The following is a 25,594-nucleotide window of genomic DNA, read 5'->3' on the forward strand; positions in this document are numbered from 1 at the left end:
GACAATATACTTTGTATTCCCTGTTTTAGCAAATACGTTACATACAAGGCTAGTCAAGTTGCTCGAGCAGTTATTTTTTGGCTGATATGTGCATCCTAGGCTAAATGCGAAAAACAATCAACATGTATTTCATGTCTCAGCAAATACTTCCAAGTCTAATCAACTTGCATGTGCAGTAATTTTTTGCTAATATGTGCATACTAAGCTTCCCGCGACCCCACAAGTGTGGGACAAAGCGGTAGAAAAAGAAGAAGAAATGCATACTAAGCTAAATGCCAACACAATGAACCTGTTATTTCATGCCTCAGCAAGTACTTCCAAGAATAATAATCTTGCTCATGCAGTAATTTTTTTTATAAAATGCATTTCCTGTCACGACTTGACTTTAGCAGTAAAGGGTGCCCCCAGACTCGATCTCTGTTTTGGTCAAATATTAATAATGTTTATGTCCTATTAACTGCGTTTTAGATACACCATAGTGCCGGAATTTAGTCCCGCAGTCGTTCTTCTCTTGTTCAAAGGAGTCCCAGACTTGATCTCTGTTTGGGTCAACTATTAATACTTATATTGGCTTTACGTCCTACTAAATACGTTTTAGAGTCGCCCAAGTGCCGGAATTTAGTCCCTCAGTAGTTCAAGGGAGTCCCAAATCTGATCTCCGTTTTAGAGCCCTAAAGATGCTTCCCAGTAGTACGCCTCCTATGAATAAAACATATGTATGGCACATTACACAATCTCCCTTGTCCTATGTGTAGCCGCCATCTTGTTTCAAGTTCAGCTTCTACCAATCTCAACATCAAAGCTCCCTAAAGTTACCCTGGACCATGTCTCATCTTGTCTACATAGGTTAAGCCTGGGATCGAATCTCAAACTTGAGTCTGTAGCGCCTTGGTAAGGTTAAGCCTGGCGTCAAATGCGTGTCTGTTAGGTTGAGCTAGCACTCTTGAACATAATCACGTCGGCAGATGGGTTCAGCTTGCACTTTTTTTAGCATCAAACATGGGCCTGTAATGTCAACGCCCTTAAGCCTAGGATTGAACCCGAGGTCTGTGAGGTTAAGCCTGGACGTGTAGCTAGTGTAACATCATGCGAGGTTAAGCGTGAACTCTTAGCCAACCGCCCTAGTAAGGTCATGTGAGGTTAAACATGCACTCTATGTCAGCCCAGTCAATGAGGTGGAGGCCTCGTTCAGGGGGCCGGCAGTGGCGGTGGTCGCAGAACCCGCCCAAAGTATACTACTCCTTCGGTCTCACCATGTTTTGTACTATGTGAACCACGTGGTTTACAATTCAATTTTAATTTTCCATTATATATGTATGTATGTATGTATGTATGTATGTATGTATGTATGTATGTATGTATGTATGTATGTATGTATTGCACCCGTCCACCTCCCGAGTCCCAGACTAGCATTTATCTCAGGGGTGTCGGTTCATTATTTTAAGTCCACGAATATATAAATATAGAGGCATGATAGAACACGGGAATAAACGGAGCAATTTAAAATTAAAATGGGGAAAGCTCGATTGTAAACTTGAATTTGAGGACTCCATGATAGGACTAGGAAGTGACTGTTAACTTTAAAATGGGTCTCATCTAACTACAATAAAAAGATTATGAGAATGGTTTCCTTTGAAATAATTGCCAGCAAGAGCAGTTTATTACGCCACCCGGCGTACGGAACTTTGATACATTTGGCAGTGATATTTAAATTTCCACACATGTTACATAAACAAATCACTTGCTATACCGCAAGTGGTATCATTATCTTGCTGGGTTGCTTCTGAAAGAAATTACAATTTGAGTATAACTTATGGGTCGATTCCATTTGAATCGAACCGTTGTTCAAGGATATAGCTTCCTTCTATCGGGAGCCCGAGCATAACCCATGTTACGGTCGGCTTCCCGATTTAACTAAGATGATGTACCCCGGCTATATACATTTTTCCGAGACCGGTACTCGGACTGGGTAATGTTTCTCGTGAATTACGAAAAATGGATTACACGGACAGTTCCTATCTTACGATGTCCAGCTAATGCCATACCACTGAATTAGCATTTATATTTTATTTACACATGATCTGAGATGGTACAAAGTAGCCTCAGTAGACTACTGCCACAGATGAGATAACGAGAAGCGGTGGGAAATACCGTGCCGATGACCTCCCCTCGCATCGCGGGCGAAGTAAACAAACACACCAAGTATTACTGTAACTCGTCCCGTGCGGAAACCGTATGATAACGAGGTAACAAACGACTAATATTATTTATCATTCTTATTATTCAAACATACGAATCGAGGGATGTTGTCACCAATTAATTAATTAACTATCGTCAGAATATTCATTTATCCATGAAATTATCATCCTTGAAATTATTATTATTATTATTATTATTATTATTATTATTATTATTATTATTATTATTATTATTATTATTATTATTATTATACTCAACGGTTCCTGGCACTGTCACGTTTGATTAATATCGTTATTATTATGCGGGACGCAAACACAGATGGTTATTAATGTTATTATTATTAGTATATCCCTCTTGTGGTTATTATTATTATTAATGAATAGGTGACCCAAGGATATTATTATTATTATTATTATTATTATTAACGTCACTCAAGATATGATTATTATTATTATTAATGTTACTCAAGATTATTATTATTATTAATGAATCGGTCACTTCCGCCAAAAATGCATTAGGATATCGTTCGCGATCACGATTATTTCACTGATCAACCAACGTCATCATTACTGTTATTATTATGACAATTATTATTAAACTGACCGCGATGATTTGACATCGTCCTAACATTGTTACTATGATTATCGGTTGCATATTCTCATTTAGATTCCCGTTTAACATCTTTATCAACGCTCAATTAATTAAGGCGGTCCAATCCTTTATCTGCAATATTTATTATTATTATTATCATCACTCCATCATGATTGTCATCACTCGTCATTACAATGATTACAATATACGATCATTTATGTGGAATCTGAACTCTCATTATCCTTAAATCCGTAGTATCTCGACGAATAGCGGTGCAGTCTATTTATTTCGTACATGCTGTCACGGGTTCGAATTCTACCCGCTACGTAACTCAGTATTTCTCTGTGACACTGCCCGTACATTTTACACTCATTTATATCCTAAGTGTCTCTCGTACGGAATTTATATCCCTTTCTATCTCAATATTCCTTGATTCATTTATTTCTCACAGAATTATCAACGGATTTATTTATTCACTTCTGACATCGTACGACCTTTTATTATCTGACTGCAGATTCTTTAACATTTTTCTATCTCATTTCGATCTACGCCTTAGTTCGTTCTCCACAAATAATCGTAACATTTTGAAATTATATTTACCAAAATTTGACAATCATGGTTTCGTAAAGTCCTACGTGTTCCGGCTACTGAATTGCAAATTTAAGACACGACATTTATTCGTAAAGAAAAATATTGGACCGTAATTTAAACCACACGTTCATTAACATGTACGGATTATTAGCACCGATCTTAAATTTCAATATTATTAATTTATCAAGTTAAATTACCACACACTTTAATTCCGAATTAAAAACGACATCCCGTCATTAAATGATTTCCGACAATCTCAACACCTGATCACTTAAATTTTATTATTACGCACTGATCACTAAAAATTCCAATATCTCATGAATTATTATTATCGCTTCTCACAAATTTAACAACTTCACTTTGGTATGACAAGGCTGGACTTCCCTTCAATGTCATTACATAACTCGTCAAAATGACTAACAGAAAAGCACAGATCGGGTCTATTTGACTCTGATAACGAAATCAAATGTAAAGAAAATTATTCTTGAATACAAAGAAAATAAGAATACATGCATGACTTAACGTACTACCCTATATCTACAAAATTTACATCTACAACAAACTGAATACATAAAAGGACCCGATTATTTACATTGTTATTATTTAATACTGTCCGTGCTACAAATTTAGGATGGGGTCGTTAAGCGACTCATCTTGTTACAGAAGGTAACCAAATCTAATCAAATTATTCCCATTTTTCCAACCACGCTCACATTTCCCAAATATTATTTACAGTTTAGTACTCATCTTAGTTATCGAATCCATTGCAGCTTGGCAGATGAGAGGCTCCTTTCGGCCCCTCTCCGCCGTTCTTACTCCTCCATTCTTGATGGCGTAGTTCCACAAATGATTTCCTGGCACATTACCATTTTACACTAATACCTTAATTATCACAATAATTTACCATTGACAAGGTTAACACTGAACATTTACTTTTATAAAACAAATTAATAACCTAGACCCAAATTTTTAATATTTTACACTGTTTTAAGCTTCGTCCAATTACCGCACAATGGACATGGACACGTACGGCGGTGTGTCAAATTCTACGCCCGTCGCGATTTATGTCGTCCGACGCGATACGCCTGTTTCATACGGCCCTCTTGAGGTGTTCATGTTATCGGTTCGATATTCCAAAGTACAGGCTATTATTCCCTCAAAGTACTGTTCGTCACACAGTATGTTATTTACGTACTTACTGCGGTGCAATTTATATTACTTACTCTTACAGTGCAATTAACTGACTTCACTATGATATTTATAACTGACAAACACTGTCCTAAGTTAACTACTTCCAGTTCATGTTGCTTGAGCGCGATCACATTTTATAAGTACTGGCGGATGCTCGCGCCATTAAATGTTGAGTTACTATACGCCCGACGGATTTGAAGTCGGCTGCGAAACGACGGTTCAGCTCCAGAGATTCACTTCAAGTGTGGTGGCGAGTATCCCTTGCGCTCGTATATATGGATGAAGCTTTCCCTCGCGGATTCATTGACGTCATACCCCTGAGGGAGGGGGTGGATTTTTAATATCGGCACTTGCACTCCGAATTTGACGTTAAAATTTATATCAAATTAATCCACTCCTCTAGCTTATTTGCTGGATTAAATATGAACTCCTGGCGATCACAGATTTAGGAGATACGGGTGGATTTAGCTCCTCACATTTCGCGCCTTTGGAAGCGTCCCTCACAACGTGGTTTCCGTCCAGCCAATGACATGCAAGCTGTCTGGTTTCCAAGAAATCAAGCTCTTCAATTTATTTAATTTGCCAATAATTATTGATTATTTTTCCATGCGTGACATCTAATAAATTCATTACATTGCTCCGTGTACTCACAATAATTTATTACTGATTACTTTTGAAGTTACGAGAATATCTCATCCATCATCTCTTAAGATGGTATCCCTGAGTCTTCCACCAAATTTTAGCGATTGGCCGGCAAATGGTCACGTGATTTACATTTCCACCTGCCCGAACCTAGGCTAGCGAATGTCCTCGCAACCGCTGTAGTTTTCCATGACGTCACGGAATCTCCGTCCGCCAAAAATATCCCAGCGCATTACTCATGTTGCGAGCTTCCTTTGTGTCACCTACCCCCTTCTCTTTCTGACCAAGACTTATTTGTGGACTTGTATTTCCCTGTTCACCAACTAATGGGATCCCCTGCTGTGAAGTAGCTAAATGTTGTTGTGTCGAGCTAAGCCTCACGGCTCCAGCCTGTCGCGTACTCAACCTATTATTTCAACAAAGCTTGTACGGAATAAGTTTTCTGTATTTCAATAAATGTACCATATATTATTTTATCAATCAAATCATGACTGACTATGGACCTATGTCACTCGGGTTCAGTATGTATGTATGTATGTACGATACGTATGCACATGCACATGCATTGCGAGAAAATGGATCAAAAGAATGTAGTGAAAATCAGTATGGAAATTCGGAGGATAAGGAACTACAGCCTAGGCTATAAATAATTGTATTCACGCCGGGTAAAATGGCAGTTTTTGGAAGGCCTAAAATTTAATTCTCAAATATCTATGTAACAATTGTGGCCCAATTTCTCGCAACATTGAGTACCCGTATTTCACGTCAAGGTCTAATGTTGTTGGTATAATTCACCATCACATTTATCTGAAGAAATAAGTAGGTAAAATAATTTACCATGGCTTGTAAAATATAAATGAAAATATGTTCACAACATATGTCAAGGTTGATTGATTTTAGTAGACCTATACCGTGTCTTGGGGCAACTAGATGAAAATCTAGCAGTACATTTGTAAGAAAACGTTTTCTCTCTGTCGCTCTCTCTGATCATATTAATGAATACTACGCAACAAAAGTTAAAGCGAATACAATTCCCGATCATTTACAGTATGTCTCCTACAGTTTTCCGTACCGGCTATGATTACAGAGATAGGTATTAATTCATTTAGACTTTTGTTGCTTAGTCCATATAAACGCCGAGCATCGCTAACACGGAAATATTGTGTAATCTTAAGCGGCCCTTGCACGATCAATAATATTGACAATACAGTATGATATTGACAATAATATTGACCGTGTAAGGTGAAAAAACAAGTATTGACGGTAGATATTGAAGCGATATTGATGAAATCCAGATTTTCTGATCTCTGGGCGTCAATATTTGAAAGTGGAGGGGATATTGTCAATATTATTGATCGTCTAGGGGCGAACGTCAATAATATTGTCAATACTCAGTTGTTGCCGCGCTTTAGCAGAGAACGGAAGTGATCTTTGTGCGGTGTATTATGGTTTATACGAGTGACCTTGAGACGATGTCTGAAGACTTTGGATTGGTAAACGAGTCAGGTGGAAGAAATAATGACGACGGGACAGAACGCCCGGAAGACGAAGCCCTTCGGACCTTTATTGAGCAATTTGAACTGTCTCCAGAACTGTGGAATTGTGCAGACCGTAAATACAGTAATAAAACAGCTAGGATTGCTGCGCTTGACCGCCTCATCCCCTTTTTAGTGAGGATAAAGCCGGGGGCCAGAAGAGAAAATGTAAAGAAGAAAATAAACAGCCTACGAACCAATTTCAGGGAAGAGCTAAAGAAGATCGCCACATCAAAAAGGTCTGGGAAGAGCCCAGATGAGGTGTACAAACCTACCGCATGGACATTCTATGCTCTGTCATTTCTTGAAAGATTTGAAAAGCCAGTTGAGCAGCAGCCAAGTGAAGCAGAAGCACAGGAACCGGTGGGTCGGGTTTTCGTTTTAATTTACCTACTTTCTTCTGTATACCTACACCTAAGTTGTTCTTATCTTGTATCTATATCTTGATATCTAGGATTTCCAAGTTTAATTACAAATTTTCAAAGACAATATGAGAAAATTGAATTGGTTGAAAAAACTGCTATTTCATTTTTTTAAATGATAATTTGGTTGAAAAATAGCCCATTTTTCCTTTTACCATCGTCGGAAAATTCTTCATTTGGCTTGGAACATTCTTAATTTGACAGAACAGACAGACGTCTGCACGGCGAGTTGAAGTAAGCCTCGCTTCTTTTCTTTGTGCAGTAAATAATGTACTACTTATTTATTGGATTGTGGCATCAGATGTAGGTTTGGGTACACTGTAATTTTAGAAAAGATGTAATAAAATGTCAGCCATTAAAACTCAGACAAAACTGTATTTAAAGTGCAGTAGATAGCATAATGACAATGTTGAAAAGTAAACATTGCAAAACACATTATTGGGTACCTAGATACATTTTTCCTTCATTGTTATAATAATGACAAAATTTGTCACGTATTGTCTTGGCACTCGAGGAACTGTTTCTATGTGAAGTACTTTGCAAGGGTAACAAATTTTTGTCATCACAACCTCGATCAGTTGAGTTAAGGTATTGTTCATTTTCCTTTGCTAAAAAGTTGTGCAGGTAGCAGCACGCTGTAGTAATAATTGTCGCTTTACGAGGCTCTAGGTTGATAGGTTTTTGGAACACACCGAACCGCGAACTCAAGATGCCAAATGCATTTTCAACCACCACGCGAGCTCGTGACAATCTCTCGTTAAACACCTGTCGTTCATCATTAAGTAATCTCTGAGAGTAGGGTTTCAACAAATTGGTATGTAGTGCAAATGCCTCGTCTGCTACAAATACATATGGCAAAACATCCGTTGCATTCGGCAGCGGTCTAGGTGTGGGTAAATTCAGTTGGTTTTCCAGGAACAATTCGCCAAATTTCGAGTAGAACATCACTCCCCCGTCAGATATTCGGCCGTTCATTCCAACATCTACCATTATAAATTCTTTTTTGCATTAACCAAAGCTAACAGCACTATACTAAAAAACCTTGTAATTGTAATACAAAGATCCCGAGTTATCTGGTTTGATTATAGGTATATCCAGAGAGCCCACAGTATTCCAAAATTGGTATCGAATCTCGAATTCATGAGCAATGTCAATCCATTCTGCTGCAGTAGTGGGAAACTGAAAAAATAGAAACATAATACGTTAACAGTGTTACAGGTTAAAGAGTTGTACAAATGTACATAGTTGAATTATCACATTAGATGTAGGTGTAAAGATAGCTTGGTGGAAATGAAGAACAAATTTTAAAAACGTCTGCCAGTAATACATTCACTGTACTATTCAACTCAACCTCTTGCTTTCAGATACCGATCCACGAAGAGTACGAAGGAGAGAGTGGGCTAATTAGGGACCGTCATCGGCTGGTATGCAATTCATCTGTATCTTCGATCATCCCTCCAACACCTTCTCGCCAAACTCCTCAAAATAAAAAAGCTAGGACGCAAGGTCCGATTGCTAAACAAAATGAGCTTCTACAAAAGGCATGTTCATATTTGGAAAACTCAGTGAACCCTGACAGCAACATACCGACTATCGCAAAAGCTTGGGGAGAAAAACTGCTCACTTTAGATGCCAAGCAGAGACAGTTTGCTGAGAAAGCGATAAATGATGTGCTTTTTGAAGCAAGCTTGGGCACTCTCCATCGCAACTCTGTAAAAGTAAATGAAGTATGTCAATGTCTAAGCCCTCAAAGTACCACACAACCGGGAACAAGTAGTGGCAGCACTTCATCCTTATTATCCACATTCAATTATTCTTCTCCTACTCACAGTGATAACCCACTAAACAACAACAACAACCAACACCAGGATTTATCAGTGGTGACTTTTTTCAACACCTTCACAGATTGAGGATTTTGAATTTTGATTGATTATGATTGCCTTATTTCTTTTTTCTTACTGTTTAAGAAATACATAATTACTATCATCTTTTGTTTTAAATTATTTATTCAATATACGTTTCCCTACTTCTACTATCATGATAACTACTTTAATGTAGGTAGTGAAGAGGTTGTGTGAAATGGCAGACTGATATACATAGGTAAGTAGGAAGGTATATGGAAAATGTATTGAGAATACTTACTTTCATGTAGTCTCGTAGGACATGAACAAGAGTTTCACACATTTCAATTATAGCTTCCCTGATAGTTGCAGGCGACATGATGACAGAGAACTTCAAATCTTTAAAATTTCTTCCTGTAGCTAAGTACCTGAGTGTTAAGGCTAATCTTTCATTAACAGGGATGCATTCCCTCTTGTTTGTGTTCTGCCTTCTCGAGAGTGGTTCTACCATCTGCAATAATTTTATGAACGTCCTTTCTTTCATTCTGAAATAATTGTGAAAATCTTCCGCATCTGTCAATCTGATTTCCCTCAGCAGCCTCAAATGAGAATATTCTTCACGTTTTTTCAACCACTCTTTCATGGTGATTGTTTTTGTTGGGATTGTCTTATGGTGAAAAACCGCGTGGTCATCAGCACTAGAAAAATTGTGAAGACGACTATCAAAATGATTACAAATCACGAACGCTTGAAGAATAAGGCAATAGGGAGTCATTAAAGGAGCCCCTTTATACTGGATGCCCCAAAATCACAGTCTGAAGAAAATATGTTCTTTCTTTCTTTCTTTCTTTCTTTCTTTCTTTCTTTCTTTCTTTCTTTCTTTCTGAAAACCGAGGAGACACGGTGTGGCAATGTGCGCTCACATGCACTTCGCAGTTTCGTCAGCCCCACGCTGTCCTGCTCTGCGGCCAACTGCTTCTCTATGTGCGCCCCGCCTAACGGTGGTCAGCGACGAGTCGGAAGATGGTAGGTTCGAATCGCACCGTTGGCAGCCCTGGAGATGATTTTCGAAGGTTTCCCATTTTCTCATCACGCAAATGCTGGTGGTTAATTAAGGCCACGGCCACGCCCACTACCATTCCAATACTATCACTTTCTCATCCTTGCGTCACCGAAAACCTTCGATGAGTTAGTGCGATGTTAAAACCACAAAAAGTGAGATGTTAAAACCATAAAAAAATAATACGTACAATACCGAATAACGTACACATGGGTTACGTATAAATGAGGTTTAATTGTAAGTGATATTTTGCGAGACCTACAGAAATTTACGTATAGAATGGGATTACGTAGAACTTAGTTACGTAAAAACCAGTCTCAACCGTACTTAAAAATGCTAGTGGCAAATGTAAAATAAGCACATTCACTTTCACATCCTTCACTTCTGAGACTACTAGGAACGCGGATGCCCTCAACAAATGTAGGCAGTTAGAGCAGTTCTCTCCATAGAGGTTCTACTGAATGTAATACTGTCAATGTTCACTCGACTACCTATATGTTGTATGAATTGAACTGAATTGAACTGAATTGAATTTTAGAACATGAACAGTTGAAATGGAAGAATATTCAGGATTGTTGTTGCTTTTGTTAAAGGTGCTGTACCAAATTTTTCTGCTGGCGAAGATGAACTGTTTGACAAATTTCCATGCATACAGAACTGCTTAAAAAATTGAAACTGAAGGCAGTGATGCAAGCAAGTAGTAGAGCAAGGGGGATTCTAAATCATGGCGTCAGCATTTCTTCTGCTGAGTCAGATCCCGAGGTCATTGACCCCGGCCTAGTCTGACCCCATGACGTCATGACGTGGCCTTGCTTGTAAACAAAAGCACGCGCTCTTGACAGCTGTCATCTTGATGGACCCTAACCTCACGTTTTCGATAAGAGAAAGTCGCTAACCTCACTGCAGCCATCTTGACAGGTCCTAACCTTACTTTTTGTGAACAAATGAACGTGGCTAACCTCACTCCTGCCATCTTAACCAAGTGGGCGCTGAATTTAAACAGCTGTCAAGATAACAGCTGCCATCTTGACACGTCGTAACCACGTGCACTCGTTGAACAAGTGAACGTCGCTAACCTCACTGCTGCCATCTTAACTACGTAGGGGCACGGAATTTAAAATTCACGTGCTTTTGACAGCTGTGATCTTGACGGGTTCTAACCACGTGGGCGCGGAAATTTGAACAAGGGAAAGTCGCTAGCCTCACTGCTGCCATCTTAACAGGATCTATCCTCACTGCTGCCAACTTAACCCACGTGGGCGCGGAATTTGAAAAAGTAACAGCTGCTATCTTGACAGGTCCTAACCACGTGGGCGCAGATTTTGAGCAAGTGAACATGGATAACCTCACTGCTGCCATCTTGACAGACCCTTTCCTCACTGCTGCCATCTTAACGACGTAGAGGGCGTGAAATTTTAAAATCCACGTGCTTTTGACAGCTGTCATCTTAACAGGTCCTAAACACGTTGGCGCCGATTTTGAACAAGTGAACGTGGATAACCTCGCTGTTGCTATCTTAACGGGGCCTAACCTCATTGCTGCCATCTTAACTACGTGGGCCGAGGAATTTGAACAGCTGACAGCTGCCATCTTGATAGGTCCTAACCACGTGCACTTGTTTGGCGCGGAATTTTAATAAGTGATAAATCCTAACCTTACTGCTGCTATCTTGATGGAACATAACCACATGTTTTTTGTGTAGCGCGGAATTATTTTGAAAAATTGAGCGATCCTTACTGCTGTTATCTTGACAGGACTTAGCCACGTGCAGGTGTGAAACGACAAGGGGCCTAACTACACAGAACCTAGTTGTACGGCTAGATGCCCTTCCCGCCAGTACGTTAGAGGGGCTAGTTTTCAGGCTAGCTTCCTTTCTCGACATACCCCTTCCCCGACACCACCTCTTACTGCTATTACCTTGACGGTTCATAGCCAGGGGGCCTAAATACAGAGGAATATCGTTTAAGGCTAGCTGCCCTACTCGACATCCTTCCCTTCCCCCGATACCATCTTTGAGGGGGACCTAACCTTAAAGGATTAACGTTTTAGGGCTAGCCTTCCCTGTTACCATCTTGGAGGGTTTCTAACTTTAGTACACCCCCGCAGGGCTGCCCTTCTCAGCATCTCTCTTCCCCAACACTATATTCCTCCTCCTCGTTATGTTACGGAGGTCGGCTCAATACCTTCTCCTCCTCACAGTTACGGTGGTCAGCTTAATCCCCCTCCTCTTCAAAGTTACGGAGGTCAGCTTAATCTAGTGATGGGCAACGCTCTCGCTCGAGACTCTCGCGAGAATCCCGAGACCGATCCTCCTGTAGCGCAAGCTGTGCGACGTACCAGTAACTACGACTGTAAACTTGATAGTATATCATTGGCAGTTATTGCGTGAAATAACGTTCTCTTATGAAAACGTGTGAGCCAATACATTTTGTCAAAAGCCTGGAAAAGTACTGCACGTTCAACTATGAACCCCTTAATACCATTAACTAAAGTGGAAACAGAATGTCTATATCATAAGCTGTTCACGACTTATTTGGGTGGACATCTTAGGTGAAAAACAATGCATAATTTGTGAATTACTGTAGATAGGATGTACACCTACTTGGGTACTAGAGGCGTGCATTATTCGGACCTGAGACGGGGAAGATGTGCTTTGCTACATACGCAATCCCCATTACACATGAGTGGAACGTGTAACAGGGGTGATGGGCAACGCTCTCGAGACCGATTCTCGTGTGCTGCGAGTTGTGCGACGTCCCAGTAACTACGAGTGTAAGCTTGATAGTTATCATCAGCAGTTCTCACATGGAAACGTGTGTGACGATAAATTTTGTCAAAATCCTATGAAAGCACTGCATGTTGAACTATGAGCTCCCTACCATTAATGAAAGTGAATACAGAATGCCAGTACCTTAAACTGTTCAAGAGTTATGTCAGGTGGACTTCTTAGTTGAATAACCTGTATATTTTGTTAATAATTGTTATTAGGATGTAATCCTACCTGGATGCCTCATAATCGTTGTCGGCAGGGTAATTTCTTGTGATACAGACCGGGCCGGAGGTGTTCTGTGACGATTCCTCTACATTGATATTATGCGTTTGTAAGTGCCGGATCACCCCAGAAGTATTTCTGCCGATGTATTTTACTTCTTTTGAATAAGCAACACAGTGACATCTCTTAAAAATAACCGACATCCACGACTTACGTTGCGTTTCGGACATCGTCTTCAAGTTGTCGCGTACAATTCAACACAGTTCACATTGCACCGTCATATATCGAAGTACCTGCCTAATTATGACGCGACTACTGTATCTATAGCAATTTAGATTGCACATTCCACTCATGCGTAGTGGTGGTTGCATATGCAGCAAGGCGCATCTTGCCTCGTCTCGAGTTCGAATAATGCACGTCTCTAGTATCCAGTTACGTGTACCTACAGTAGCCGTCAGGTTCTGTACTTAAACCACTCATTCGTGTACCTACCAGTGCATACAATGCCCGAATGCGTAACCTTTATAATTATGTTATACTTCGTCAAAATAGACCTCGGTATAAATGAACGCCCTAGTCGCTTGTTGACACGTATTTACGAAAATGAGAAGGCCCGTGGTTGGCTATTCGCATATTCAGTACAAACAACATTCAGCTCCGACTACCTGCAGGCCTACGGCACGCTGCTCGCCGCACATTGTGGGGACAATGCTCTCAAGATTTCTCGAAATTTCTCGCGAGAAATAATGCCTGCGCTAGTCTCGAGAAATCCCGAGAAATCTCGAGACATCGTCTCAGACTGCCCATCACTAGCTTAATCTACCTCCCCCTCCTTACAGTTACGGAGAACAGCAAAAACAATCCTCCTCCTAACAGTTCTGTATCCGACAGCGTGACGTTACGGAGGACAGCACAACCCCTCATCCTCCTCTACAGCGATCGCATCGTTATGGTTATGCATATTTTGTCATGTTCGTTATCAGGGTTACTCTCGAGTAAACTCAAGCCTTTACGATAGGTGTAAAGAGAATGCAATACGTAGAACATTTTAAATTTAACAAAATATTTATTTACGAACTACTACTGGTTTTTATCATATTTCTACATGTGACGTTATCGTCTACAACGGTAGGTACAATGAGTTCTTTGTTGTAACTGATTTGAGTCTTCACTTTAAAGAGCTATTACACAATAATACCTCTACGACGTAATTCTTCTTCTATTTCTTGAATCTCTCGTTCATACACTGTGTATCCAGCATTTTGATAAGCTCTTAGGAGTTATAATCGTTCAACGAGTAAGTTAATGTCTTTACAGTATCTTACATCAGCATAGGGTAACAGAGTTTTGCTAATAAAACATTGTAAATATGTGTAGACAGTTGGCGCATAGGAAACGGAAGAACTTGTTTTGATGTTGTATGTGCTTCTGCAATGTTATCAATAGATAAAGACTTAACACGGTTTGATTGAAAAGAAGCGGTAAAATCTTCTTCTTTTTCTTTATCTTCTACTACCACACCTTGTTTCTCTTCTACATAAGGTGTAGTCGGATTAGAAAATAAAGTAGAATGAAAAAGCTCCCATTGTAAAGAAACGTTGAGTTCTTCTTCCTTATGCATCTCCTCTTCTTGCTTCTCTTTATCTGGTGGTGTGAGGATAGTAACAGAACTTGTAGTAGGCTGATACGATGTTGTATCGTTTGAATCACGCTTTCGACATTTTGTCAAAGTTTTTAAGTGTTCTGCTGGTAGATTACTTAAACAAATGAGTTTAGAATTTATATGTCGTGTGAGATTATCACGCCTGTTAAGTGTACCAGTATACAGTTTGCATGAAAATATTCCAAAGTTATGCTTAACAGCTTTATGTCGTGGAAGATTGCCATGGCTTGAAAAAATCGCACTACAAAGATCACACATAAACATAATAGATGTTTTACTCTTAATGTGCACACTTAGGTAGGTAATGATGTATAGTTTTACAGTGCAACCGACAATAATAACTGTCTATAAGTAGAACTGATTGTTAAAACATTTCCTTTTCTTATAGAACTACAAAGTCTATAGGGGGAAGAGTAAACAGCGTAGTGATCTTCGGTCCCAGGTCTCTTTCTTGGGTCTACTCCTCCTTCTCATCGTCTAACCTAGTTATACGGATAGATGCCCTCCTCCTCTTTCTCATCGTTTTAGGCACAGTTTTACGGATAGATCCCTTCTCTCCTCCTTATCTAGTTTTATCGTCAGATGTCCCTTCCCTTCTCCTCCTCCTTATTAGATCCAGTTTTGCAGATAGGTGCCCCTTCCCTCCTCCTCATATTGTTTAGTTTTACAATCAGAAAATAGTCGATGAACATTATTAGTGATTGTTTGTATAATGCTTACACACCAGAGGCGCGCGTTTAATTTACGGCTCTTAACAGAACAGCAACAGTGACTATTAATCTACAGATTAAATTCCTACACCGAGAGATAGTGGGTTTAAAACGGATTTACTGTAAGCCAATCTATAACACAGTTTATTAATGTTGTTTACGTTTTCCTATCCTCCTACATATCCCTCTGTTCTGCATAGCAGGTGAGAACTACCTAGGGAGCGAGACACTGGATATTCTCTATAGTTGTATTCCGAGCGGTTAGGGATAGCCGCTATCTTGCCCCCAGGGCCCTAGCACTAGGAAGTTGCACACGGCCGTGATCTTGCGTATTACTCCCTAGCCCGGCATCTCTCAATGATATTACACATAAGATAGTGTTGTACCGGGCAGATTGGCCGTGCGGGTACGGCCGCGCAGCTGTGAGCTTGCATCCGGGATATGGTGGTTTCTCTTGTCCAATTTTACAATTAAAAATACTTGATAAAGATTATTTGTGATTTTTTGGATAATGCTCACACACCAGAGGCGCACGTTTAATTCACGGCTCTTAACAGAACAAGAACGGTGTCTACTCAACTACAGATTAAATTCATACACCGAGAGATACTGGGGTTAAAAACGGATTTACTGTAAACTAATCTATAACAGAGTTCATTAGTGTTGTTTACGTTTCCTACCCTCCTACATAACCTCTGTTCTGCATTGCAGGTGAGAACCACCTATGGGGCGAGGTACTGGACATTCTTTCTAGATGTATTCCGTGCGGTTAGGGATAGCCGCTATCTTGTCCCCGGGGCCCTAGCACTAGGAAGTTGCACACGGCCACGATTTTGCGCATTACTCCCTAGGCCGTCAAAGTAGAAAAATTATTATGAATGTGTTCCAAAGTTTTGAGTAAATACGTCAGCCTCGTGTCGGTATATTTGCTGGCAATGGCGGGACTAAATTCCGGCACTTCAACCGAGTTTGAACCCGCTATCTTGCGATCCCGAGGCTGACACTCTACTACTAATCCACAGAGGCAGGAATAATAATAATAATAATAATAATAATAATAATAATAATAATAATAATAATAATAATAATAGCCGTGTCCTTAATTAAAATACAACACCAGTGTTTGCCTAGTGAAAAATTAGTGAAAACTATCTTCAGCGGCTGACACCAGTGGGATTCGAACCCACTATCTCCCGCAACGCTGACTAAGGGTTACCGACGGAAAAAACAGCGTTATATGCCCTCAATCTCCATGTGCACTGCGGAGGGGATTGCAATTTAATCAAGGCTCTTTTTTGGGTATACATTCTAGTAATGGGAAATCTTATACTACTACCTCCCTTACCCTGCTAGGCTGTGTGGCTCAGACGCTTGACTTATATCGAAAATACCTAGGCCTAGCCGGGAATCGAACCCAGAATTGTGCGGACCTCAGGCTGTAAACTAGTGGGCATAGCCTTAAGTTAGGTACTATCCTCGCATTTTCCCCCGAGCCCTCTAGGTACTTAACTCAACCCCTTACACTACACGGTCAGTGCAACATTTTTTATCTGATTCGTTTTATAATAATTCCGCTTTCTATACTGTATGTATGTTAGAGACACGGCGAACAGGCAGCAGACAGTGCGTAAAAGCGCTATCTCTACAGAAAATTTGAAACCTCATTACCTGTTGAGAACAGCAGAGAGACACGCGTGCAAAGCTGGGGGCGGGCCACGCGCATTCACTTGATAAGACAACACACACACACACAAGACTATATCAATGCAGAGATTATATTTATTTTTCAATTCATGAATAAATCCTATAAGGTAAGTTCAAAAAAGTGTACGAAGTGAATTAAACACGTATATAAAAGCTGTCAAAATGTGTGTGTATATTTTTCCGTTCATATCTTCACTACGTTAGAAGACAGTGTTACGTGCGTGTGCTATATAATGTGTTGATTATCTGTGATCGTTATTATTCATACCGTAAATAGGAACAAATCCATCTCCTTAACATAATACGATGCAGAATTTCTTTCCATAGGACTGTCGTTGAGACAACACAGAAGAGGCATACAAAGAAAAATCCGTAAGGTAATTTCCCGTTGTTTACTTCAAGGTTCTGTGATTGAGATTTTTTTATTCAAGCTCAGTGGCTATGTGATTGTGTAGTCGAAAGAGATAGGTCTCTTATCTATTATAGAAAAACTCCCCAGCATTTGCAAAGTAACGTTGCAAATCATTTTACTGAGGAGACTATTACTATTGATTGGTTCTATGGCGTTGTAGGCCCAATCTATAACAACAATAATTCAACAGCCTCTTCAAACTTCCATAATACTCTTCAATAGTATAAATGATTAAAAGCAACGTTTTATAAAATATATTGTCATCGAAGAAGAACACAACAGCTCTCCAACCTTCACGTCAAAAAACCAAATCAACGTTGAGAATTTCCACCCATCATCATCTCTGCAACTTTCTTGATGACTTAATACAAATTAGGCCAACTATAAACATCTGGTGAACTTCTTGTCAACGCAATCTTGCCGAATAAATCTAAAATAACCTACGAACTGTTGACCAATAAATATCACGGACAAATGCATGCCAACGTCAAGTAACTTTTGTCAAACAATTGGAATGTTTTTCCTTCATATTTTTTATACTAAGCTTTATATATTGACTTATATCTTTTTACCATATATTAGCAGTTATTGACCTATACTTTAAACTTTGACTACGGCTTTAAGCCATCAACTGTCATTTATAGTCACATGACGCCTTCATTTTTAAATGTACTGCTTATGAATCTACCAGTTTTTATGTATCAATTGATTGTATTATATATTCTCATTGAACTGATTTCATATGCCTTCCACTATATATTAGACATCTATTAATAACTACGGCTTTAAGCCGTACAATCATACGACGTCCTAATCAACAAAGAACTACATATGTGTTTATCATTTTATTAGATCTTTAGTTATTTCATTGAACATTTTACATGTACTACCTATGAATCCACTAGTTTTTAGTATCAATTGAATTGTAATGTATATTCTCATAGAACTGATATTTTATGCCTTCCACTATGCATTAGACATCTATTAATGACTACGGCTTCAAGCCACCTTCTTTTACTATAGTACAATCAAACAAGTCCTATTCAACAAAGAACTACATATGTTTTTATCAATATATTAGATTTTTAGTTACTTCATGAACATGTTTATAACAAACGTAAATCTTACCTCTCTTATAATCATCAAACACATTTTTGAATATCTTTAACCAGATGCCTGGTAAAATAATAAGGTTTTTGATAATGACTGAGGATGCCTCACAGTAGGAGGCGAAACATGTCTCATCTGAATAATTTTTTAAAGTAAATGCCAACATCTTGTAATGTATTGAATAGGTGGAAATAAACAAAAAATATTATCCTATATACAGTTTATGAAACTTTCAATACGGACGAAAAATGATTTTCATCACTTGTAATAAGTGGTATGTTCCGAGCTGTCAGCGGAGAGATGGCGTGGAATGACATTTGTAGACGAATAAGTTTGAGTGGCGTTTATAAAAGTAGGAAAGATCAAAATATGAAGATAAGGTTGGAATTCAAGAGGACAAACTGGGGCAAATATTCATTTATGGGAAGGGGAGTTAGGGATTGGAATAACTTACCAAGGGAGATGTTCAATAAATTTCCTATTTCTTTGAAATCATTTAAGAAAAGGCTAGGAAAACAACAGATAGGGAATCTGCCACCTGGTCGACTGCCCTAAATGCAGATCAGTATTGATTGATTGATTTGAAGATGATCAAATATAACAGCCTAGTGACGGTAGATTTACTACCACACATTAAATTCCGGCACCTCGATCTCTGCCGAAATCCGTAAAAGTAGAGGGAATGAAAAGATTATAACATTGCATCCATCCACAATTAATGGTGGTAGTGATTATTGTTTTCTTCAAAGGTAAGCGTATGTATATTTTCCTCAAAATAATCTACAATTAAAATGTGTTCTGCGTTCGTAGTAATTTTTATGCTATGTGCCTTTGTTAAAATTCTGTCCGGAATCGAACCCGGGAACTTCTATGACTAAAGGGCAGTATGATAACCCATTTTTTAATGCACACGACAGTGGTTGTTGAAAATAGCTGGTGGTTGCAAGCTGTGTAAGTAAAATGCTTTTTTATTGGGTAAGCAACACAGAAGAGGCATACAAAGAAAAATCAGTAAGGTAGTTTCCCGTTGTTTTTCTTCAAAGAGAGTTTAAGGTTATGTGGTTGAGTTTTTAAATTCAAGCTCAGTGTCTTTGTAATTGTGTAGTCGAAAGAGAGAGGTCCCTTATCTTTTACAGGCAGACATACCTCCCCCAGCATTTGCATGGCAACATCGCTAATCATTTCTGCGTCTTTTTTAATTTTCCCCAAGGGGATTATACCGTGAGTTGGCGACTATGGCGCCCTTTGCTGAGTCCACGATTTTTCCCTTAAAACAATAATTACCACCACCGAATACAAGCTCACGAATCTTTACTATGGAGTTCGATTCTAGTGATGTGAACATTACAGTAGACATTTAAATGTCTCCAGTGTTCAGATCGAAATATTACAATCAAACATTCCGTGTTCTAAACACTAAACACCTGTTGTAAGTGTCGACTAAAAGACGTCGAGGAGGAGCTCTGAACTTTAGTGCGTCGGGGGTTAGCGATAATAGATATTCACATTCACTACTACACTGTAGTGGCGAAAATAATAATCGTTTTGAGACATGTGTACTTATTCGCTACAATCTAGACTGCATGCATGTCAAACAACATACTATTAGTTAGTGCATTAATTGTAATTACTAAATTTATGATTTCCGTTTTATCAATAATTTTTATGACTATGTTCGATGTATAGCCAGATGAGAGATTTTTCACAGTATCCCCGAGCGAATCGGCCACGCGGTTAGAGACGTGTAGATGTAAGCTTCGCATTTAGTGTAATAAACATATTTTTATACTGTAAAGTTCTAGTAGCTTTATGTGATCATGTAATTGCAACACACATATACCGAGTGAATTGGCCACGCGGTTAGGGATGTGTAGCTGTAAGCTTTGCATTTAGAGAAATAAACATATCTTTATACTGTAAAGTTCTAGTAGCATTATGTGTTAATGTCATTGCAACACATCTATACCGAGCGAATTGGCCACGCGGTTAGGGACGTGTAGCCGAAAATGTGTGTGTATTTTTCCGTTTATCTCTTCAGGTGCCTTGGCCTATCAAGCGACCGCTGTTCAGCGCGATAAGACAGAACAATATTGTCGGGGTGCTGTAACATACAGTCCTAGCACTTGCTTGGTATTTACTATGGGCTAGTTCGTGAGGATTTGGAGTAGCAAAATTGTAATTATAATTTCTGATTGGGGAGCCCTCCTGTCGATGATTACAGCGTTGTGGTTGCACAACTAAGTAAGATAGAATTCACATGTTCGATTCCCAATCGGAGAGAGAGCGAGAGAGAGAGAGAGAGAGAGAGAGAGAGGAGCTAAGTGCTTTCGTCGCGCTGACACAGATAGGTCTTATGGCGATGGACAGGAAAGGGCTAGGAATGGGAAGGAAGCGGCCGTGGCCTTAATTAAGGTACAGCCCCAGCATTTGCCTGGTGTGAAAATGGGAAACCACGGAAAACCATCTTCAGGGCTGCCGACAGTGGGGTTCGAACCTACTATCTCCCGAATACTGGATACTGGCCGCACTGAAGCGACTGCAGCTATCGAGCTCGGGGATTGCCAGTCCGAACAGGGATTGTCTTGTAACAATATTCGTTAGAAGATGGTATCACTACACGAATAATATAATTAATAAGACAATAGGCTGTTGTATTTGCTGGAATTTTTGAGATGTTTTAAATTCTAAACGAATATCGACAGAAGATACAGTCGCAGCATTTGCTTGGTATTTACTATGGGCCAGCAGAAGATGCTATTTCGATTCTCGTTATTCATTGTCTTGCGTTAGAAGATGGTATCATCAAGGAGGACAGCGCCGTCCAAGCCATTCAGCGCAACAGTGTAAGTATATACCATCCTGTGTGTGTAAAAAAGTCCTCTCCGCAGCGAGAGGACGCTGCTCATAGTTATTTTGTTTGTCGGAAGGGGACGTAAAGCCTTATGCTAACCTCACAATGCTATTCGATAGAAAAATGGGAGTATGTGTTACTACCTTCTCCCTTCAGCTTTTACACGCAAGTATCAAAATTAAATACAAAAAATGAAATCGCTGTATCTGTGAATGAAATGTGAAGAGAATTAAAACTCGTGTATGTGTTTGCACGTAGTGATAAAATGTATGTGAGTTAGGGCTACCTCACAGCATTTGCTTGTCCTAAAATCAATTCCATATTTTTGCGTGCGTTCGGTTTTAGTTTAGAGTGTGTTGTGTGTGCGTATAACATTAAAGAAGTTGTACGTTTGTTAACATGTATAGTCTGTTGTTATCTTACACATCAGAGAGTTTCAGTAACGGTAACTGTGTTATGAATCGTGTAGACAGTATACGAAATAAGAAGTGAGGTATTTTTATTCTTGCATTAATCCAGTTAGATTCCATGTATTAGATATGTTTTTTTTTTAATTCCGACGATGAACCGAGAGAACAGGTTCGAAACCATGATTTTTTCAAGTTCAAAATCCATGTGATGCAAGTATTATTCTAATACTGAACAGAGAGAGATTAGAGTTCGAATCCATGATCTTTTTTATTGTTTACCGTGACTATTGTGTCTGCGTCATAAAAAGTTTGTCATATTCGCGAAATAGGAGAGAGAGGTAGTTTTATTCCATGCAATCATCATCTGCCTGCGTGTCAATTTCTCTTGTTTTTTATTAACAAGATACCGTGCGCCCTCCTCCTATCATATATTTGTAATCAAGGTAAGTTTTTCTGTTCAGAACCTGATGGGAATGTATGCTGACTATTCAGATATTTACTGTAAGATAACAACAGACTATATATTATGTTCTAAACACAAAACATTCTTGCTCTTGGTAGAGGGCATAGCACAATGCATTTTCCAATCCTCTGTAACAGGATTAACAACATGTTTTATCTTGTTTAGGAAGGGAGGTCACGCGTCGGATGGAGACGTAAAGCCTTAGCGTAAAGCCCCCGATTATCAACATGTTTTATCTTGTTTAGGAAGGGAGGTCACGCGTCGAATGGAGACAAAGCCTCCAATTACCAACATGTTTTATCCTGTTTAGGAAGGGAGGTCACGCGTCGGATAGAGACGTAAAGCCTTAGGGACGGTGTAGTTAGGCTTCCTCCAAAAATAGTAGAGGGAGGAGGGCATCTGTCCGCAAAACTGTGTCATAACGGTAAAACACGAGGAAGAGGGATTGAGCTGACCACCATAACGTAACGTTGGAGAAGGGCAGCTAGCCTTAGAGTACTTAGGCCCCTACTCTAAGATAGTGTCGAGAAGGGCATCTTGTCTTAAAACTATGGCCGAGTAAGTTTAGACCCCTCCAAGATAGTGTCGGTGAAGGGTATGTCGAGAAGGGCAGCTAGCCTTAAAACTATAATCCTCTGTGGATAGGCCCCCTTCAAGATGGTGTCAGGAAGGGGCATGTCAAGAAGGGCAGCTAGCCTTAATCCTCTGAGGTTAGACCTCCCTCGAAGATGTGTCAAGAAGGGCAGCTAGCCTTAAAACTATAATCCTCTTTGGTTGTGTGCAATGATTACCTACTTAAATAGCAAAATATTAACATTAAGAACATGGTTTACATGGTAGAGTTTTGGCTGTCAGTTCCTGGGTCAAATGCTGCTGTGGAACATGTTTTCTCTCTAGCAAACTCTTTCTGTCAAATGAAAAAAGAAAAAAAAAAAAAAAGAAAATTGCAACAGTGAAGGTCTTGCTCATTGTCGAAACACACCTTAATGCGATACCATGTGCTGACTTTTAAGAAAAAATATCAGAGGAAAAGTCACTTCTTGATAAAGTACATAAAAGTGAACAGTACAGTACAGGGTTAATGAGGCCTCTACTTCTGGGGAGTAAATAATCTATATCAGTCTGCAGAACAAATTTAAGAAGTAATTTTGGATTATTTTTCATGCTCGATATGAAGACACGTTTTAAATTTTCACTAAATTTTGGCAACAAAATATTTGTCCCCAGTTTTCCTTAATTGTCTCAGGTTTTTTGTATATTTTAAAATGTCCCATTTTTCTGTAAACATTATGTGGTCACCAAGGATTAAAACCTGCATTCCAACAGTAGAGGAAATCAAGAAGGTATTGACAGAGTTGCATATTGGTAAGGCACCAGGAGTTGAAAACATTCCATCAGAAGTCATGAAGATTGATATGGACACCACTGCAGATATATTGTAGCCTCTATTCGAGAAGGTATGGGTTACTGGGGAAATGCCGGCAGACTGGAAATGTGGGTTGTTAGTGAAGTTGCAAAAAAGGGGGGACACGTCTAATTGTAAGAACTGGAGGGGCATTACGCTTCTCTCAATCCCTAGCAGTCTTGACCAGGATTGTGTTGAACAGAATTAAAGAGTATGTCAACTTAAGGCTCCGACGAGAACAGGCAGGCTTCTGTCCGAATTGCTCATGTATCGACCAAATAAACACGTTGCAGATAATTCTGGAGCAGTGTGCTGAATGGTCATCTCACCTCTATGCAGTGTTCGTTGACTTTGACTTTTGATTCGATCAACAGAGAAGCCATGTGGAAGGAAGTGAAGCGTTATGGAGTGCCAGCAAAAATTGTCGATCTCATTCAGGAAACATACCGTGATTACACACAGAGTCATTCATGGGGGCCATATATCTGAGTCTATATCTGTATGTTCAGGAGTTCGTCAATGGTGTATCCTGTCGCCAACTATGTTCCTGGTTGTGATTGACGCGGTAATGCAGAACGTGACTAGAAATGTGAAACGTGGTATCCAGTGGGGATCAGTCAATAGGCTTGAAGATCTGGAATTGCTGAAGATTTGTCTCTCCTGTGTGAGGCACATGGAGAAATGCAAGCAAAGCTCAAAGATTTGGTAGAGGAAGGGGAAAAGGTGGGACTAATGATCAACTCAAAGAAGGCCAAGGCACTAAGAATTAACAGAAACAAATCAGATCCATTTGTCTTCAGTGGTGCATCTATCGAGGATGTGGATAGTTTCACTTACTTGGGCGGTGTAGTTGCCAAAGATGGGGGAGCTGTACAAGATGTCTCGCAGCCCATTCAAAAAGCAAATGGTGCCTTTGTTCGCCTCTATTCCATGTGGAAGAACAAGAGAATATCTATAAAAGACCAAACTCTGCATATTCTGAAGTAATGTCAAGTCTGTTCTATTATATGGGTCTGAGACTTGGGAAGTGACCAGTGTAATTACATCAAAGTTGCAGACCTTTGTTAACCGCTGTTTGAGAAGGATTCTTAACATCTACTGGCCGGAAGTAATCTGCAACCATTAACTCTGGTGTAGGACGGGAGAGAATGAGATGGCCATACAGATAAAGCAACGGAAATGGAGATGGATCGGGCACACACTAAGGAAGGGGAATGAAGCAATTGAGAGAGAGGCGCTGAACTGGAACCCACAGGATAACAGGAAGAGAGGGAGACCCAAGCAAACGTTGCTAAGATCTGTTCACATGGAAGCGTTGGAAGAAGGCAAGACCTGGAGTGATGTAAAGAGGCTGGCTGTCAACAGGACCAGATGGAGATGATTTGTTTATGCCCTATGTTCCACAAGGAACAACAGGAATCAAGTCAAGTAAGGAAGTCAAATTATGTGGTCAATCTATATTAGATTTATGTTTCATGCTGTTTTTAACCTTGCTTATATATCACTGAGAAGTCCTTCAAAATTACATTTATGATTTTACATGTAACACTTGTTTTGAACACTGTAACTGGCTCTCATGATTTACATTCATTAACCAACGAAAGAAAGAATCTGTTTTGTAAACATACTCCCCCTTCTCATGTCCTCATTTGGTACAGTGACTCTGAAAGACAGTGTTTCTGAAAACCTTACTGGCAGATTTCAAATGTGAAGCTTGTTTAACATACACAGATGTACCAAAAGTCATGGAATAGCAGTATTTTAAGGTAAAAGTCAGTGGCGCCACCGTACTACGATGTCTT

General features: G+C 39.5%; 1 protein-coding gene across 2 annotated transcripts in view; it reads left to right on the forward strand.

The window, feature by feature from the left end:
• The window catches only part of LOC137498527 (uncharacterized), a 141,867-nt gene that overhangs the window by 1,731 nt on the left and 114,542 nt on the right, over nucleotides 1-25,594 (forward strand). Inside the window, exon 1 of one of the 2 annotated variants that reach the window (XM_068226120.1) lies at nucleotides 17,133-17,248. The exons of the other annotated variant lie outside the window; for it this stretch is intronic. Within the exon in view, the coding sequence (XP_068082221.1) occupies nucleotides 17,231-17,248 (18 nt within the window). The 5' untranslated portion in view covers nucleotides 17,133-17,230. Of the gene's footprint in view, nucleotides 1-17,132; nucleotides 17,249-25,594 lie in introns of those variants that run through there. 2 annotated transcript variants of the gene reach the window in all.

The sequence above is a fragment of the Anabrus simplex genome, chromosome 2, assembly GCF_040414725.1.
Source record: "Anabrus simplex isolate iqAnaSimp1 chromosome 2, ASM4041472v1, whole genome shotgun sequence".
Lineage (NCBI taxonomy): Eukaryota > Metazoa > Arthropoda > Insecta > Orthoptera > Tettigoniidae > Anabrus > Anabrus simplex.